This window comes from Balaenoptera physalus, assembly GCF_965194825.1.
Source record: "Balaenoptera physalus genome assembly, chromosome: 6".
NCBI classification, from domain to species: domain Eukaryota; kingdom Metazoa; phylum Chordata; class Mammalia; order Artiodactyla; family Balaenopteridae; genus Balaenoptera; species Balaenoptera physalus.
The window spans coordinates 34,131,831-34,149,233 of NC_138885.1; the positions used below are offsets into that span (position 1 = coordinate 34,131,831).

The 17,403-nt window shown below is 38.4% G+C and overlaps 1 protein-coding gene across 4 annotated transcripts in view; it reads left to right on the forward strand.

Annotated features, from left to right (window-relative positions):
* The window catches only part of THSD7B (thrombospondin type 1 domain containing 7B), a 1,195,438-nt gene that overhangs the window by 1,138,808 nt on the left and 39,227 nt on the right, over positions 1-17,403 (forward strand). For all 4 annotated transcript variants that reach the window (XM_082464904.1, XM_082464907.1, XM_082464905.1 and 1 more), the window contains 3 exons: positions 12,766-12,907; positions 14,314-14,429; positions 16,542-16,659. In XM_082464904.1, the coding sequence (XP_082321030.1) occupies positions 12,766-12,907; positions 14,314-14,429; positions 16,542-16,659 (376 nt within the window). The remainder of the gene's footprint in view (positions 1-12,765; positions 12,908-14,313; positions 14,430-16,541; positions 16,660-17,403) is intronic.

The window sequence follows — 17,403 nt, forward strand, 5'->3', positions numbered from 1 at the left end:
GTTTTCATTTTGGTTACAATATACATATTACCTTGAAAAATCCCTATGAATAATTTCAAGTGAACTATGGTTTCTTAAAGAAGGATGTAATGTGTTTGACTATATTAGATTCATCATATCCTATTAGTATTCCTTAGGTTTTCATATTTGTAGGGTTTTTTTTTAAGTTTTAAAATACTACATTCGTTACATGGTAGTAATAGAGAAAAATAATAGTACTTGCAGGTAGAAATACTATGGGTGTTTTTAACCTTAAAATTAGTTTATAATTACAGATTTTATGGAGACCATAGTCCCCTCCCCCAGATTCTTCCCCCATTCCAGGAGATGCCCAGATAAAATGCAATTTGGTTGCATGTTTTATTTTTGAGATCCTCATTTCCATGTTGAAAGGCAATCATTAGATACATAGCAATGCTGAATAACAATTGTGGGAAATAAGTCTGAGATTTAGAAACATCCCCAATGCACTGTATTTTCTTTCCTCCTTGTTTCCCTTCTTAGTACTGGCACTTCAGGCAAGTTATTTAACCTCAGGAAGTTAAATAGTTGGAATAGTAGTGCACATCTCAGAAGTTAGAGTGGGGACTGATATGTGTAAATCATTTAGCACAGTGTCTAGCATATAAGTACAAAAATAAATTGTAAATATTATGTGAATACCAATATTAAGTACCTCCTCTGTGATAAATGCTATGTTAAGCATTGGGGCTGTGGCAGTGAAGATTCCTTGTCCTCATGGAGCCTCCAGTCTAATGAGGAATGCAGAAAATTCCCAATCCATTTCAGCAGAGTAGAAGCTGTTAATAGGGAAAAAGCAAAGGGTGTAATGAGAGCATATGTTGGCACATTTTCTAACCTCTGGGAGGATCAGGGAAGTTTTCCAGGGAGAGAACATTCTTAGGAAACCTCAGAGATGGGTAAGGTTTAGTTAGGCAAAGGAGAGGAGACGAGTGATGGGGAAGGAGGGGAAAAAAGGAAGAAAAGATTCAGTGTGAGTGAGAGCCTAGAGCAATGGTAGGACTAGAAAGAATGACCCCAGATCAGAATGCCGTGCGGGCGCCCTCTATGTTGTTAGCCCCATGTACAGAACTTAATAACACTTCTTCCTCTAGCAGATCAAATGACTTTGGCTACCAGAGGATAAGATTCTTCTGAGAGGAAAGGGGCCCAGTACTCTTCGGTGGGAGAGGAAAGGCAAAAGTGGAGAATGAGATCCCTGACACATTCTATTGATGCAGTGATGGACCCTTTTCTTTGGTTTATGGTGGGGACTGGAAATGGAATGGGGCACAAAAATATCACAGAATTGACTCTCATTCAGTCTTTCTAGGGTCGAAAGAGGGGTCCGGCACTCCTACACTGCTGACAGAGACCAAGACTTTTATCCTGGGATTCTCATTCCAGATGGCATCCTGGGGCCTATTATAGGCCAGGAGCCCCAGTGCAGTTTATTGCTTAGTCTGGCTTGTCTTTTTATTTGGTCCTTGAATGGCTGGGGTTTAGAGTAAAGAAAGAGAGGTAAACATCACATGGAAAATTTTTTTAAAGGAAGAAGAAGGAGAGAAGGAAAGCAAGCAGAGGGAGAGTGATTGAGATTGAGATTAGGAGTGTATCTGCCCTCAATTCAAATAGGAGTGGCCACCTAGGATCCTCTGGGTGCCATAGAGATGGCTATGAATTGAGCTTCATTTATGACATTCATTAGTGTCTCCTGAACATTGGTGTGCCAGTGCCATTTATAGTTCTCTCTTACTGAACAAAAATTATTTAGAAATATTTCAAATTTACAAAAAATTCACAACCTCAATCTTTGTTAGCCACCTATGCTTTATTAACTCTCTCTGCTCCCCTACACACACACACACACACACACACACACACACACACACACACACACACACACACGAAAACATAATGGTATATGTGTACATACATACACACCCTATTATTATTTCTGAACCATTTAAGCATATGAGGAAGGCATCATGCCCCTTTACCCCATAATATTGTTAATTCAGTATGCATTTCCTAAGTACAAGGATATTTTCTAACATAATCACAGAACAGTCAAGAAATTCAGGAAATAGAACATTGATGCAATACTTATAGCTAATCTGTAGGCCATATTCCCATGTTCTCAATGGTCAAAATAATGCCCTCTATAGCATTTACATTCCTTTCATTACAGGCTCCAAACCATACTGCATTCACTAAGCATATCTCTTTAAGTCTCTTCCATCTTTATTTCTCTTTCATGACTTTGAAAGTATTTTGGCTTGTGTTTAGGCCATTCTCCTTTCTTCATTCCCAAGCCCCAACAATCATATAAATAGGTGACAGTAGGATTCTCTGATTGGATATGCCATACATCACTCATCTGTTCCAAGGCCTCTGATTGGATTATAAATATGTACCTTTGCAACTCCTTGGTGTCCTAAAATACCAGCCAAAAAGCTATGTGGGGTTGTCCCTGACCATTATAAAATTTTTACCCGAACATCTTAGCTAAGCAGAAATCTCCTGATATTTATGTGTCATCCTAACTTCCTCTTTGCAATTGTCCAGCAAAGCCTTACCAGGAACACTATATCATCTTGATGATATCGTAGCTTCTGCCCCTGCTCTTGTCAGTCCCATCATACTAAGACACGTGTCTGGCACTCCTTCCAATTAACTCCCTAAATCTGACGAGCCAGCCTCTAGACTGGGAACATCTTTCATGAACTGCAGTCTCCTCAAAGGCAGGCAGGAAGCCTTATTTATTGTCCTAACCTTAGCTTGACTCTCCCATTCTTCAGTCCGTGATTTACCTGGCTTTTTGGTTGGTTTATAAGCCATAGTTCCTTGTGTCTGTTCTCGCTCTCCTTTCCATCTCTCATTACCATTGTCCATACTAAACGTTTTCCAGGTTAAAATAAATAGCAGTCACAACAACCACATATCGTATAAGCACAGCAATCACAGTGAAACTGTGATGCATTGTTTTACCCACTGTCCCCACCTCAACATGGTCCACAAATACTGCTACTTTTCAAGCAGAACAGTTGAAGATACTGAGGGGCAAAGGGCCCTGCCAGATATAAAACCTGATTTGAGCACCTACTATAAAGTTGTTTTATTCTTTGACCTTCATTGTCATCATCTGTAAAAACAAGGATATTCAAAATACACCTAGATCATTGGGAGGTTGAAAGGCTTTAAGGAGATAATCTCACGGAATGTTCACCACAATGCTAGGTATGTCTTCATACTATAAAATGTTGCCTTTTGCTATTATTTGGGGGATGGGGCCACAGCCAGAATATAGTCTCAGTCTCTACTGTTATTGTCCATTTACTCTCTCGAAAGAAAAGAAGAAGCTATAAGAGGCTATTCTGCTATACATAGGTTTGCATATCTTTTTGGACCCCTCAAATCTAGGGTAAAGTATCAGAAGAAACAGAGCCAATCATTGTAGGACCCAAGAATTCAACCTGTGGTCCTTCTGATTGACCAGTAATTTTAGTTTACAGTATTTTAATTTCTGATCATGTTTGCCATGATGTCATAGTAAATATTCTTTTGTTGTATGCTATCTTTTGACCTGTGCAAAATACAGTAATAATAAGAGTACACTGCACTTGCAAAATCCAAAATTTCCAGAACTCAGAATGCTTACATTCATTAATTTCATTTGACTCATTAAATATCCCAAAGTCCTGGAGAGACTAAGTGATAAATGTTTTTTTTTTCTGTTTGAGCCAATGAGAAGACCAGAGTGCCCTTGCAAGGCGTGGGTTGTCACTCACTAATACACTGTTTGTGGAAATCTATTTATTATTTTTTATGGGCCTGGGCATATTCCAGGTACTGGAAATATCAGTAATCAATGAGAATATCTTGTGGTTTTGATTTGCATTTCCATGATGATTAGTGATGTTGAGCATCTTTTCATAGGCCTGTTGGCCATCTGCATTTCCTCTTTGGAAAAATGTCTATTCAGTTCTTCTGCCCATTTTTTAATTGGGTTTTTTTTGTTTTTGTTTTTGATGTTAAATTGTATGAGCTGTTTAGGTATGTTGGCTATTAATGCCTTATTGGTCATATCATTTGCAAATATTTTCTCCCATTCAGTAGGTTGTCTTTTCGTTTTGTCAATGGTTTCGTCTGCTGTGCAAAAGCTTTTAAGTTTAATCAGGTCCTATTTGCTTATTTTTGTTTTTATTTCCTTTATTTAAGGAGATGGATCCAAAAAATATTACTGCAATTTATGTCAAATAGTGTTCTGCCTATGTTTTCCTCTAGGAGTTCCAGGCCTCACAGAGCTTACGTTCTAATACAGGGGAGAGAGAGAATTAAAAACAAACAAAACACATCAAAAAACACCAACTTAGTATATAGCATATCAGGTAGTGGTAAGTGATATGGAGAAGAAAAACTATATAGGGAAACAAAGAGTGATGTGGAGGAGTTGCTGACATTTTTATATAGCCTTGTCAAAGAAAGCCTCTCAAGTAGCAGAGCATTTGTGCAGGGGCCTGAGGAAGTAAGGGGGCAAATCATGCAGGTGTGGGAGGAAGAGCATTGCAGGCAGAGGGAACAGCAAGAACAAAAGCCCTGAGACGAAGAGTGCTTGGAGCTCTCCAGGAACACCTAGGAAGCCGGAGTGGTTTACGAAGCCATGTACGAGGCGCACAGAAGGCCATGCGCATTCACACGCAGTGCTGCACCAGACTGGGCAGGACTTTGTAGGCCCGAGAAAAGGACTTGGTTTTCAGGCTAAGTTGGGAAATCACTGAAGAGTGTGGAAGAGAGGAGTTACGTGATCTAACTTGCATTATTTTAAAAGGATCATTCTGGTGCCATAGTTCAACATAATCATCCAATGGGAAGGGCAGAATCAGATAGGAGCTTATTGTTATAATCGAAGTGAAAGGTGATAGTGACTTTGACCAGGGTAGGATTGGTGCAGATGATGAGAAGCAGCTGGATCATGGATTTTACTTTGAAGTTAGAGCTGAAAGGATCTACTCAGGAAGGTGTAAGGTAAATAAGAATCAAAGCTGACTCCAGAGTTTTTGACCTGAGCCTCTGGATGGCTGGAGTTGCCATTGAAAGAGATAGGAAAGACTAGAGGAAGATGCTGGGTTATGGAAAATTAGGAGTTTGTTATCGTACATAGAAAGTTCAAACAGTGGTTCAAAGACAGTGGCTTTCAAACTACAGAGTATGTCGGAATCACCTGGAGGGCTTCTTAAAACACAGGTTGCTGAACCCCACCCCTGGTGTTGCTGGGGGTTTCCCCCCCGCCAGAGTTTTTGATTCAGTGGGTCTGGGATGGGATCCATAATTTGCATTTATAACAAGTGCCCAGGTGATGTTGATGCAGCTGGTACTGGGACTACATTTGGAGAACCACGACTCTAGTACTGGGTGTATCTGCAGAAGAGGTTGGCGAAGGTTAAGAGAATGCCCAGATCGTTAGATGAGAGGAGTGAAATCACAGGTGCTGGAATGTTCTTTGTGCCTTACTGTGGGAGAACCCCCTTAGGGCTAAGATCACTGTGTATTAGCTCATGCCTAAATGGGGAACAGTGGTTTCTGAGTTTTGTTTGTTTGTTTGTTTTTTGTTTTTTCTGAGTTTTGACTCCACTTTTTATTAAGTCACAGTCCTGTGAAAGGGAATAAATCTGAATGGAAGTGCTCTTCTAATACATGAAGAGTTGGCTCAGGCATCCCCTTTGCTCTCCCTCTGGTTAGGTCCAATTTATCTAGATGGAGCACAGGCGTCAACCTACCCCCATACCCATTTTCTGTGGGAAAGGATATGTTTAATAAATTCATTGTTCTTACAGGTTTACATTTAAGAATCACATCTGTGCTTTTGATCCCATATAATTGAAAATAAATGTGGGTTTTATAGATACAAACTTAATAATTGTTCTATCCTGAAATTAATCCTGGTATTTAAAGAATAAAAGAGTTTTTTTGATAGAAATACTGTAGAATGAAAATCCACCGCTTAAAAAGAGTAATAGTGTATACTTGCAAAATAAAAACCACATACCTACATAATGGAAAAAGCAGTTTTGCAACAATGATCATGACAGTCTTTAATGGAAAAGTTCTTTTGATAAGCATTTTTTATTAGATTGGTGGCTTTTAAACATTTTCGACCATGACACACTGTAAGAAATACATTTTATATCACAAATGATCACATATGTCATCACTTACTTCTGGAGATATATATATTTTGTGTGTGTGTGTATATATATATATATATATATATATATATATATATATATATATCTCAGAAATAACAGTTTCATGAAATAATTCTCACCCTGAGTATATGACAGACATTTTCCATGCTATGCTCTATCAGTTTTAAAAGTGCTGATTTTTACCCACTAAACTGAGAACACAGTCCAACATGGACTGTAGTATTGGACTGATGGGGTTGAAATCTTGGCTTTTCCCTTTTCTAGCTGTGTGATATTGATGAAATTACTTAACTATTCTGTGCTATCAGTAAAATGGGGAAAATAATATATCTACCTTACAAGGCTGTTATGAGGATGAAATGAGTTAGAGAACTTAGAACAGTGACCGGCACATAGTAAGCACTTTAAAATTATTAGTTATTAATAGTGTGTTCACAACCCACTAATATGTCATAACTTGAAGTTTGCAAAAACCACCTCTTCAGATGATCTAGATGGATCTCACCTGCTACCTTACCTTACAACAGACACAAATTAGTAAATTAAACTTAACTTCCTCAGAGGCAAATTTAGTAAACACCTTTGTTTTATAGGGAGGATGAAAAAACTGTATTTCCTTCTAAAACCTTAAAACGTTCTTTTAAAATGTAAATCTTTGGGGGAGACAAAGCATGATCTCTTGGAAATCCAAAGCATAAAAGGAAAATCTGCCCTGAGATGATGTTTTATTCATTGGTACAGTGCCTTGCATTTAATGTTTTCTCAAAAACTATTTGTTTAAAGTAAATGGAGGGAATTCCCTGGCGGTCCAGTGGTTAGGACTCTGCACTTTCACTGCCGAGGGCCCAGCTTCAATCCCTGGTCAGGGAACTAAGATCCCACAGCTGCATGGCATGGCCAAAAAAAAAAAAAAATAGTGAAAGGAAACCTTACTAGAAGAGTTTTTAAGGAGAGCAATTGATTCATATAGATAATAAATTAATAAATTTGTAATTTATGAAGAATTTCCTGTTCATTTATATCTTTAAATCTGCAAGTCCATGCTTCCCAAAGTGTGTTATGTGGAATGCTAAATGGATACGTAAAAGTTTGAGACTCTGAGAGAATCACAATGTATAGTATAATAATAGATAATTTGCAAAAATAACCCCAAATTGTAACTGTTCAAATGGAATAAAATTTTACTTATCTCCCAGCAAACAGTCCTAGGTGGGATTTCCTGGTAGGGATAGGACACTCTTCTCCACACAGTCATCCTGGGATCCAGGCTAATGGAGCGTCTGCCATCTTCAAGCTTGGCTTTCAAAGCCATTCCAGTTATCACCGTTCCAGATCCCTGGAGAGGGTGAAGAGCATGGAGGAAAGCATGTGGGAGGTTTTAGGGTGAGAGGTGGAGTGTCACACATAGCCTCCCACTTACCTTTCATTTGTCAGAACTCAGTTACCTGGTCACACCCACCTGCAAGGAAGGCTGGGCTATATGGTCTACTCCCGTGCCCTGGAAGAAAGGAGAGGATAAATTTTGATGACTTAATAGCAGACTCTGTAAAGACATAGTAAAGATCTATTACAAAGATCCTTGTTTAGCACTATTTAGCTCAATATTTCCTAAATGCATTTGACTATGAAACTCTTCTCTCTCGGCGCCTATTAACACACTGTAGAAAACGACATGCTTCGGGAAAGACTGCTATCAGGAGATTATCAAATCCCATAATGAAAAGAAACCTAAATTTTCCAAGGATGATAGGAGAGATATGTTTTTTAAATGTTTTAAAATACTAATTTTAACACAAATACAGAAAACCATGTAAAACAAATTGTACAGTTTAATGATCAGGTTAACACTCTTGAAGTAGCCACCCAGGTTAGGAGATAGCAACTTGCCAGTGACGTACAAAAAGCTTCACAGGTTATAACCTCCTCACTTCCCTCAAAAGGCAACTCTGCACAGACTTCTATGATAATCTTTTTTCTTACTTTTTCTTTAGATCTGTAATCTGTGTGGGCTAGCCATTAAGTTCAAGCCTGTTTTTATGTATGTCTTTTAACCTAGCTTCTTCCATTTCTTTCTTTTTTTTCTTCCCAGCAATTTATTGGTAAGGAAACAGGTCACCTCTCCTATTGAATTTCCCAGTCTGTCTCTTAAATTGCATCCCCGTGGTGAAGTTTAACATGTTCCTCTGTCCTGGAATTTCCCATAAATTGGACGTTGGATGCAGAGAGTTAATCAGATTCGGGTCTTTGGCAAGACTCCTTCATAGAAGATGTGCTCTTTTTCAGGAGGCACGCAAGGTGTGGTTATCCCTTTTTATGTGCTTGGCTATCGTTGATGGTCAAAGCCTAAACTCTTTATCATTTAGGAAACGCGAAATGGCAACCTTCCAATTCTTTCATCCTTTCTCACTTACTTGTGGAAGTACTACTGTAAGGAGAAACTTTGCCCAAACTGATAATCACCTACTGATCTCTCCACGGATCCCTTATATTCACCTGCTTTTGGAGAATGTAAAAATCTCCTACTCCCAGGTTTAGTCTTCCAGTTTGGTATTCTTGGGTATGTCAGATGCCCCATTTTTACCTTCTTCTTTCTCCTGCTGGATGCTGATATCACACAGGTTCTGTAACTTCAGTCATTGGTCCCCACCTGTTCATAGTTTGAGGTTTGTGGAGACAACTTGTCACTTAATTTTACTGAGCATATAGTCTGTATGGTTTTGACTTTGCTCTCTTTGCTGCATTATGATATACAAAGAACGTTTATTTTTCATGCCTGTAATGAGTTTCTCAGAATCTCTGAGAAATATTTTAAACATGAGAGGCATGAGTAACATTCTTCAGGCAATTTTTCTATCCTAGAGGTTTTCTCTTATCAACTTTTGAGAATCAGGGTTTAGTTTCATTCAAAAATTTCCTTACAAAGCATTGCAATGGTTTTTTTTTTTTTTTTTTTGCCTCATGAAAGACAGAGAGAAAGCAGAACTACTGACTGACAATAGGGCTAATTGGCTAAATGAGGGAGAGACACTCTCAGAATTATCAGAGATACCCTGTAACAGAATAAAGGCCTTGGGTTTCAGTATCTGATGGGCGCTGACAAGGCCAGGCCTTGGGGAGTCTTGCTTATCTCAAGACAAGAAATTTACAGAGTGACTTCAATTCACAGGTACCTGGATTTATGCCAGGTTTTATTAAACTGTCATTGTTAATAGTTCAGTGTTGTGAGAAGAATATCAAATTATACATTCTTAGTTGGATTTATTGAAGATAGATCATCTAAACTGTCTGTTATTTTATATGGGTAAATTAAAAACTCATTTACTGATATAATTTATTAATTTAATGATAGACTCTATTATTCTGGGAAATATCATTTGGATTTTATAGAAAAAGTATGGAAGGAGAGAAAATATTCTCATTTTATCAGACATACAGACCTATGGGGAACCCTTACATTTAGACAGTGTGATCATAGTCGAGGGTTGACCTTTTGTCTGCTAATGGCAGCTTACAAAAATCTGGTCTTATTGCCCAGAAAGAACCAAATTATCCTACACCAACAAGTATTTATTATTTACATACTGTATGTCAGACACAGAACAAGGCTCTCAATGTCCAAGAAAATTAAGACACATGCTCTCCAAATAGCCCATGGGAAGGAATACACACATATCAATACTAGTGCAGTGGAAATGTTTACTACACGTGGTGATTCCATTTATAAGAGTACAAGGAAGTCAGTGGAGGCTCTCAGAGGGAATATCTGATTTAATTTTGACAGATGAATACAAATATTTAGGTCAGGCCCAGGGGTAAAGGCCTTGTTGCTAGAGAGAACAAAAGGTGTGAAGGCACAGTGTCATAATGAAGGATTGAACTTTAAGGTAAGTGCTGGTTTTCAAAGTTCAAAAATCTAGTCTCATAAAGGGGCTTATGTACCAGATTCTACTGGTTCTTATTGGTCATCTCCTTCCCTAGCAAATAAACTTTAGCTACATAACTTTGTCCTTTATAATGAGACTGGTCCAAAGTTGACTTTCGGTTAGTTATCAACACATCAGTTTCTCACTTCTCTATTCAGGAAGTTGACAGTATGTCTTTGTATAAATACTCTAGGGGAGAAAAGATCCCGGTTTATATTTGAAGAGTCTTGATCCAATAAAGAAATCATCTGGGTGTAAGCCTCCTCTGTCATTCTTTTTTTCTTAGCCCACCCTCATCTCCCTAGTGACCTATTCATTATTTTATGAACTTCCAATAAATAGCTAATGAAGAGAAAGGAGTGATGAGGAGACACACTAAGTCAATCTATGACTTGTTAGCAGCACTAGGGCCATTTTAAAAGGTGGAATGTACAAATATCACCTGAGATTAGGTTGGATTGTGTTTGTGGATTTCAGTCATCTGTGCCTCTTCTTTGCCTGTTTCTATGGATAGAGTTAGTAAGACAGTTAGCTGCAGTGTTGGTTTTCAATATATTAATTTCTAGAAAGTGATAATTAAAGTCTACATGGCTATCAATGACAGGCAGAGAGAGGGTATCATCTTAAAAGCATATCCAGCAGACTTATAAAAGAGTCCTGATAAGAGTATGAGACTTATAAGCATATGGAGACTGATAAGTGTATGAGGTCTGAGGGAAGGTATTCTTAAAGACTATCAAATTATGCCCCTGTCTTCTTCAAACCCCCTTCTCACCCAGGTCTAGATGAAGAACTAAGATACAGAATATATAAGTGAATTGTTCAAGGTTACATAGTAATTTTAATTGTGTGTTCATGTTTGTGTGTGTGTGTGTTATCTTCTCTTTTGCTTTATTTGATGGTTTAGACTAAGCAGGTTCATAATCCTTTCACATGCTCCTTTGGTTCAAACATTAATTGATTTTTATAAGGTAGAAAAGTAGTAGAACACTAATAAGGAGTATCTTTTAAGATACTTTCATTTTCTTTCATTGGTAAATCATTTAAGTTATTATTCCTTCCCACGAGAACAAACAAACTAATTGGTGAACTAATAAGAAATTATTTGTAAGCATTTAGCATGGGATTCCTTTTCAGATAATTCAGAATAATTACCTGATTTCAATGGCTCTTCTTGATCATCTAGAGACAGTTTGATACAATTAAAAAATAAAATGACTTTACGAGTATTGACAGATGATTCAACTATAAAGCCACATGGATAGTAAATGTGTTTCAATGGCTCTAAACATTTAAAATTAGAAGAGACTTTTGTGGCATTTTTCTGCATATTTCAGTGCCATCCAACATTATCATTTTAACAGCCAAGATTAAGTTTACAGGTTGTTCTTGCTACAATATCTGAAAAGGTAAAGGAATAAAAAATAAACAAAACATCCTAAATATGGAAATGATGATTTGATGACATCACTTCAGAGACTTTTCTTTTTCCTGTGGCTTAAACATCTATGTGCCTCGAGGTTTCTGGGTCTGGAATTACATTGTCGTGACCATATTTAATGGTGTTTATTGAACAACCACTGTGGGTAAAATGTACACCAAGATTTTCAGGGAGTGATATGGGAAGTAGAAATCATGATCTATCATGCCTTCAAAGAGTTTATAAAGAAAAGGAGACGGAGTAATAAAGAAACAAAGAATGATCATATAAGGGCAGGTGTAACATATATGTATATGTTTAGAATCAAAGCCTGTACTCTTCAGCATGGGTTGCTTAGGAAGGAAGAGAAGGATCTGTCATTCTTAAGAGAAAGACTGTCAACGATGAAGCCTTGGTTAGTGTTCTAAAGAAGAAGAAGTATAGGATTTAGGACACGTGAAAGGAGACTATTCCAGTAGGGGGGAACTTCTGAAGGTCCTCTGTGAGTAGAGCAGATGGATGACAGGTAGCAGGTAGGTTTACCTGGCTGGAGAATGTCATATGAGTTGAGGCTATAAGAGGACATGTGAGACCCCTGGGTAGATTTTGATTTTGCAGGAGATCTTTGAAGTTCATATTTGTACATTTATTTTGCTGAAAGGGCAACAGCATGCAGTGGCTCATCTTCTGTGGATCAGAGGGCCTCCCAAATAAGAGGAAAGTTTTGGTATATCGGCAATATTGATTTCATAATTCCCTCTCTCTTTTTTTTTTAATGATTTTCTCATTAAAATGTTCTGTGTGATTATTTCTATTGGGCTAGACTATCTGAGGGCACAAGCGACATTATCTTCCTTTTTTTCATCCATTGAAACATCAGAATGCATTCATCTCTTGCTACATGGCAGACGAATTTAGAATAGAGAGTGTTTAATGGATGAAAATAGTCTCATGTGCCTAACTATACATGGGAGATAGAAATGTAGGCTTCATCGTAATGTAGAACAAGAAAGAGCTGTCAGGTGAAAACCCCAAAAACTATTTACATTGAATCCCATAGTGGTTTTATTTTCTAAATATTCTGTTTCATACTCTCAACAGTCTCTGCCCTGTGGCTGCTGTACGCGTGTCTGCATGTATACAGATAAGCACATAGAATTTATCCGCAAACACGGGGTCCTTTCTAACTCTGCCTGCTCTTTGATTTTCATAGTCGTGTGATCCACACACAACGCAGAGAAGAACCCGCCATCTGCTGAGGCCCTCGCTGAGCTCAAGGACGTGCGCTGAAGACTCACAGGTGCGGCCCTGCCTCCTCAACGAAAATTGCTTCCAGTTCCAGTACAATCTAACAGGTACGGTTGAAAACCACGAAGCAGGGAACCAAGCTGTCATAGAATGGAGCTGGTCCATGGCTTTTGTAATTTCAAGAAATTCAAGCTTGTGATGTACTTGCTCTATGGGGCTCACGAAGGATGAATGGGGGGGCCTGACTGGATAGGGATGTTTTAGAGGCACTGAAAATCACCACAGCCTCCTTATTCAGACCCAGCTCAGGTTTCTCCTGGGTACCACCGGGCTCAGTGTCTGATACCAAAGGACTGTGTAGTCACATTGATCTGCTCCCTGCCATTCCCTGCAGCGGCAGACACACAGAATGCCACGAAATGCGGAACCGGTTGTCTCAGCATCGAATTCAGTACTGACGACCAAATGGCCACATGCCTGCAGAGGCAAAACAATAGCCTCTTCCTGAAACTAATTCCCCACTGAGGACACAGCGGCACTACCGAGATTTCTCATGTAGAGAACCACCTAGTGAATTCTGTGGGGCTGTCTCATTGTCTTTATAGGTGAACACTGACCTGGTGTATGTTCCCTTTTTCTTTAGTTAAAGGTCCTTCAGATCATTAGTTTTCATAATAATTTTTGAGAAATACAGTAAAATTTGCTTTACTGGAAGAGCATGTCTTTAAAATGCTGATTTTACTATACATGGCTTTGCTCTTCCTATTAAGCTCTTAGATCATCTACCAAATATGAAGAAATCTCCTTAGATAGGTTCTCACTGTATATGATCTAGGATCTTTTTTTTTTCTACCCACAACAACAAAATAAGATTTTTTAAAAAGAATTAGTTATGGGATGATTTATTCTAACTCCTGGTGTCCAGTTTGTAATACAATTAGCCAAATTTACAAAAGCTTCTCTCATGAGAGAATAATTTTCTTAAAATGAGAGTTCCTGAAATAGTCCATATTGTCTTGCCCTCTTTCCCTTCTGGGGTTCCTCTCTTGGCTCCACTGTACCAAATATACCAAATGATTTAGAAAATTATATTTATTCCTTGAAAACATCTTCAAGTTTACATCAAAGACTAGCATCATTTCTGGTTGTTGTTTTTTTTTTCCTCTCTCAATTATCCCCAGCAAATAGATGATTCCAAACTGGTTTTCCTTTACCCTTGTGCTTAGTGTTTCTCTTTTCCTACCTCAGCCAACTATGAGATGGTTTCTAAAAATGATTTGGTTCTTGACCTCAAGAAACCAAACTTAGGAAGGTAACTCACTATGTTATTTGGTGATCTGATTCATTGCTTTTCAATAAAAGAATTGTAGGATGCTTTTAAAGCCACTTGAAAGTGGTTTTAGGATTCTGTGCACACTCTCCTTCTCCACCAATGCAGAGAATCAAAGGTGTGTTGTATTTTGCTCACATGGTCATAACTTTGAAACTCAGTGTGGTGACCCTATGCCTGTAGAGTGGAGCACGTGCCAGCTGAGTGAAAATGCAACCTGTGGGCAAGGCATCAGGACCCGCCTTCTGAGCTGTGTGCGCAGTGATGGCAAGCCTGTTAGTGTGGACCAATGTGAGCAGGTGAGTTGTGTATATTTGTATCCCACACCCATGGCTCTGTTTGTTTGTTTGTTTGTTTTGAATATTGGTCTGCAACCTCCAAAATGCTTGATATAAATGACAGTCTGATTTCTTCTCATCACAGCTTAGGTTCAGTTAGAGTAGAGGTACTAGTATCATACAGTTATAGCTCACTAGTTTGAACTCAGTTAAAATGACCAGGAAAGGTCATTTTGCATTGGGGAAATGGATTCATTAAAAATCTAGTTTTTTCTGTTATTTTAAAGAACTTATTTGCCAACAAACTATTGACATCAGGTGACTCTAATATTTAAATATGACTCTTTGTATCGGGCAGGTGATTCATTTGCCTAAATAGGAAACACTGTTCCTTGCATATAAGATGAATACTGACATTTACTATTAGAATACTTTGCTAATTTGCTTAGCAAATGATTGCTAGGTAATTAGCACAGTTGCATTTTTCTTCTCAAAGTAAATCAAAATGCCTGCCTACCAAGTTTCAAATTAGCGGCTTTTGAATTTTTGTAATTTTATTGTTCCCTTTTTTTCCCTATGACAAAATATGTGGAGTTTGGACAAAAACTGTAATCAAACCTGTTCCAAAAAAGTTGGTGTTTCCTTCCCAACGTATAAGTGAAATGCACGATGGGGGCAGTTTAATAGGAATAAAGATGACCATATGCTGTCACGTTATAAGAATCACTAAAACAATCTTTGGAATAATTGGAAATCGGTGGGGCCAGTTAGCTCAGGTTTCCACGGAAACCGGCAAAATAAAAGTTGTCCCATTTCTCCTTAAGTAAGAAGAGTCCACAAGTGGACATTAAAATCAGAACAAAACCCTCCTCACCGATCCTGATTTAACCTTGTTAAGTATTGCCATAACATCTCTTTAAACCAACAGTATCACCATGGACCAACACCACCCCTGAGACTAGACCATCTGAAGTTGAACATCCCGTTTAATGAAATGCTGAGACTGCCTAGTACAGGGCAGAGTTCTGTCTACCAAGTGTCCGTGATTTATTTTAACATTTTGTTTAATTTCATCTCCCTCTCAAGATGTTGTCTGCTTCAAGAAAAATAAATCACCAATCTACAACTCCAAATAAGTGAAAATCTTACATTTAGTGTACATAATAAATCTTTCCTTTTGATACAATGAGCGATATAAACTATTCATTAATAGAAAAATCAGTTTCTCTGCTTTCTAAATTCCCATATATCCAGCAAATATTTAAAGAATGTTAAAGTCCCAAATTAACCTAACAGAATACCTGTATATCTCAAATGGATCATAGATCCCCTGTGGTCACTTCTATTTTGCCCACTTAGCAAGTAATCATGATATAATCATTAATTTTACCTCAGTGTGGACATTGCTAATATTTAACTTGTATTGAGTGTTAGCATTTTCCCCAATCACACAGTGTGTGATTCCTAAAACAGAATTTTTTATTATTCTTTGTGTTTCTTGGATGATTTATTCTTTCACTCAGACCTCACTACCTTGGCCATGAGAAAATGTGTAATTTTGCCTAGATGTGGATTTCAGAGAGGATAAGAGGAAAAGAAACAGTATCATCAACTTTTCCCTTGATTAAGACCATGATTACGTTTTTAGCCTAATTGGTCTTTTTTTACAAACTTTAGATGGTTTGTAGATTTGAGTTTTATTCTTTTTCTATTTATTTTTTTAGCCTAGGTAGCTATTAGTTTGAGCTCTCTGTGTACTGTTGGCCCATCCAGAGGGCAAGGAGCCTAAATTTAACAGTGAGGCATCCTCCTGGTTCCTTGCTGGCTGAGTGACAGGACAGATCTCTGTGTCACATAACTGCCTGCTTTCCCGGTACCTTAACTGCCCATCTACTTCTAAAGTTGAGGACTTTATCCAAAAAAATTTGGGCTGACGAGTTTCTATTTCACGAAGTAAGGACCATCATTTTCTAGGCTTGCCATCCGTTTCTACAAGCCAGGATATTTTTCCCCACAAAAATGTAGAAAGATTATTCGCCTAGAATAGAGATTATTATCCCATAAAAGGATAGTGATTTGCTTTGATGTTGCTGTGAATTCTCCAGTACAATCATATTCCCTTCCCATCTGCAGCGTAACTTGGAGAAGCCCCAGAGGATGAGCCTTCACTGCCTGGTGGAATGCGTGGTCAACTGTCAGCTCTCGGGGTGGACGGCTTGGACAGAGTGCTCACAGACTTGTGGCCATGGAGGTATGTGGCTCCCCTGTGTTGGTTCCCACAGAACAATTTAGTTTTTAAGTATCTCTCCGTATGCCATAGCTTGACACACAGGATAAGGCATGTTGGCCAGCTGGACATCACATGAGGCTGACGCAGGAGAGCAGAGGGAACGAGCCTGGCCTCCTGTCAATCCTTTTTTCTTCTTTAATGTTTCTTTTTTGTTGTTGAAGTATAGTAGACTTACAATACTGTGCCAGTCTCTGCTGTCAGCAAAGTGACTCAGTTATACACATATTGGACATTCTTTTTTTTTAATATTCTTTTCCATTATGGTTTATCACAGGATATTGACTATAGTTCCCCGTGCTACACAGTAGGACCTTGTTGTGTATCCATCCTATATATTAGTTTATATCCGCTAACCCCAAACTCCCAGTCCTTCCCTCCCTCACACCCTTCCCCCTTGGCAACCAACCACAAGTCTGTTCTCTATGTCTGTAAGTCTGTTTCTGTTTCATAGATAGGTTCATTTGTGCCATATTTTAGATTCCAGATGGTATTTGTCTTTCTCTGCCTGACTTACTTCACTTAGCATGATAATCTCTAGTTGCATCCATGTTGCTGCAAATGGCATTATTTCATTCTTTTTTTATGGCTGAGTAGTATCAGTCCTTTATAATGAGGCAGAGGGTGAAGAACTGGCCTCGTAACAGTGGCAGACCCCAGAGGGGCCGCTGACCCCGTGGGACAGTGTTTAGTTTAAAGGCCCTAAGT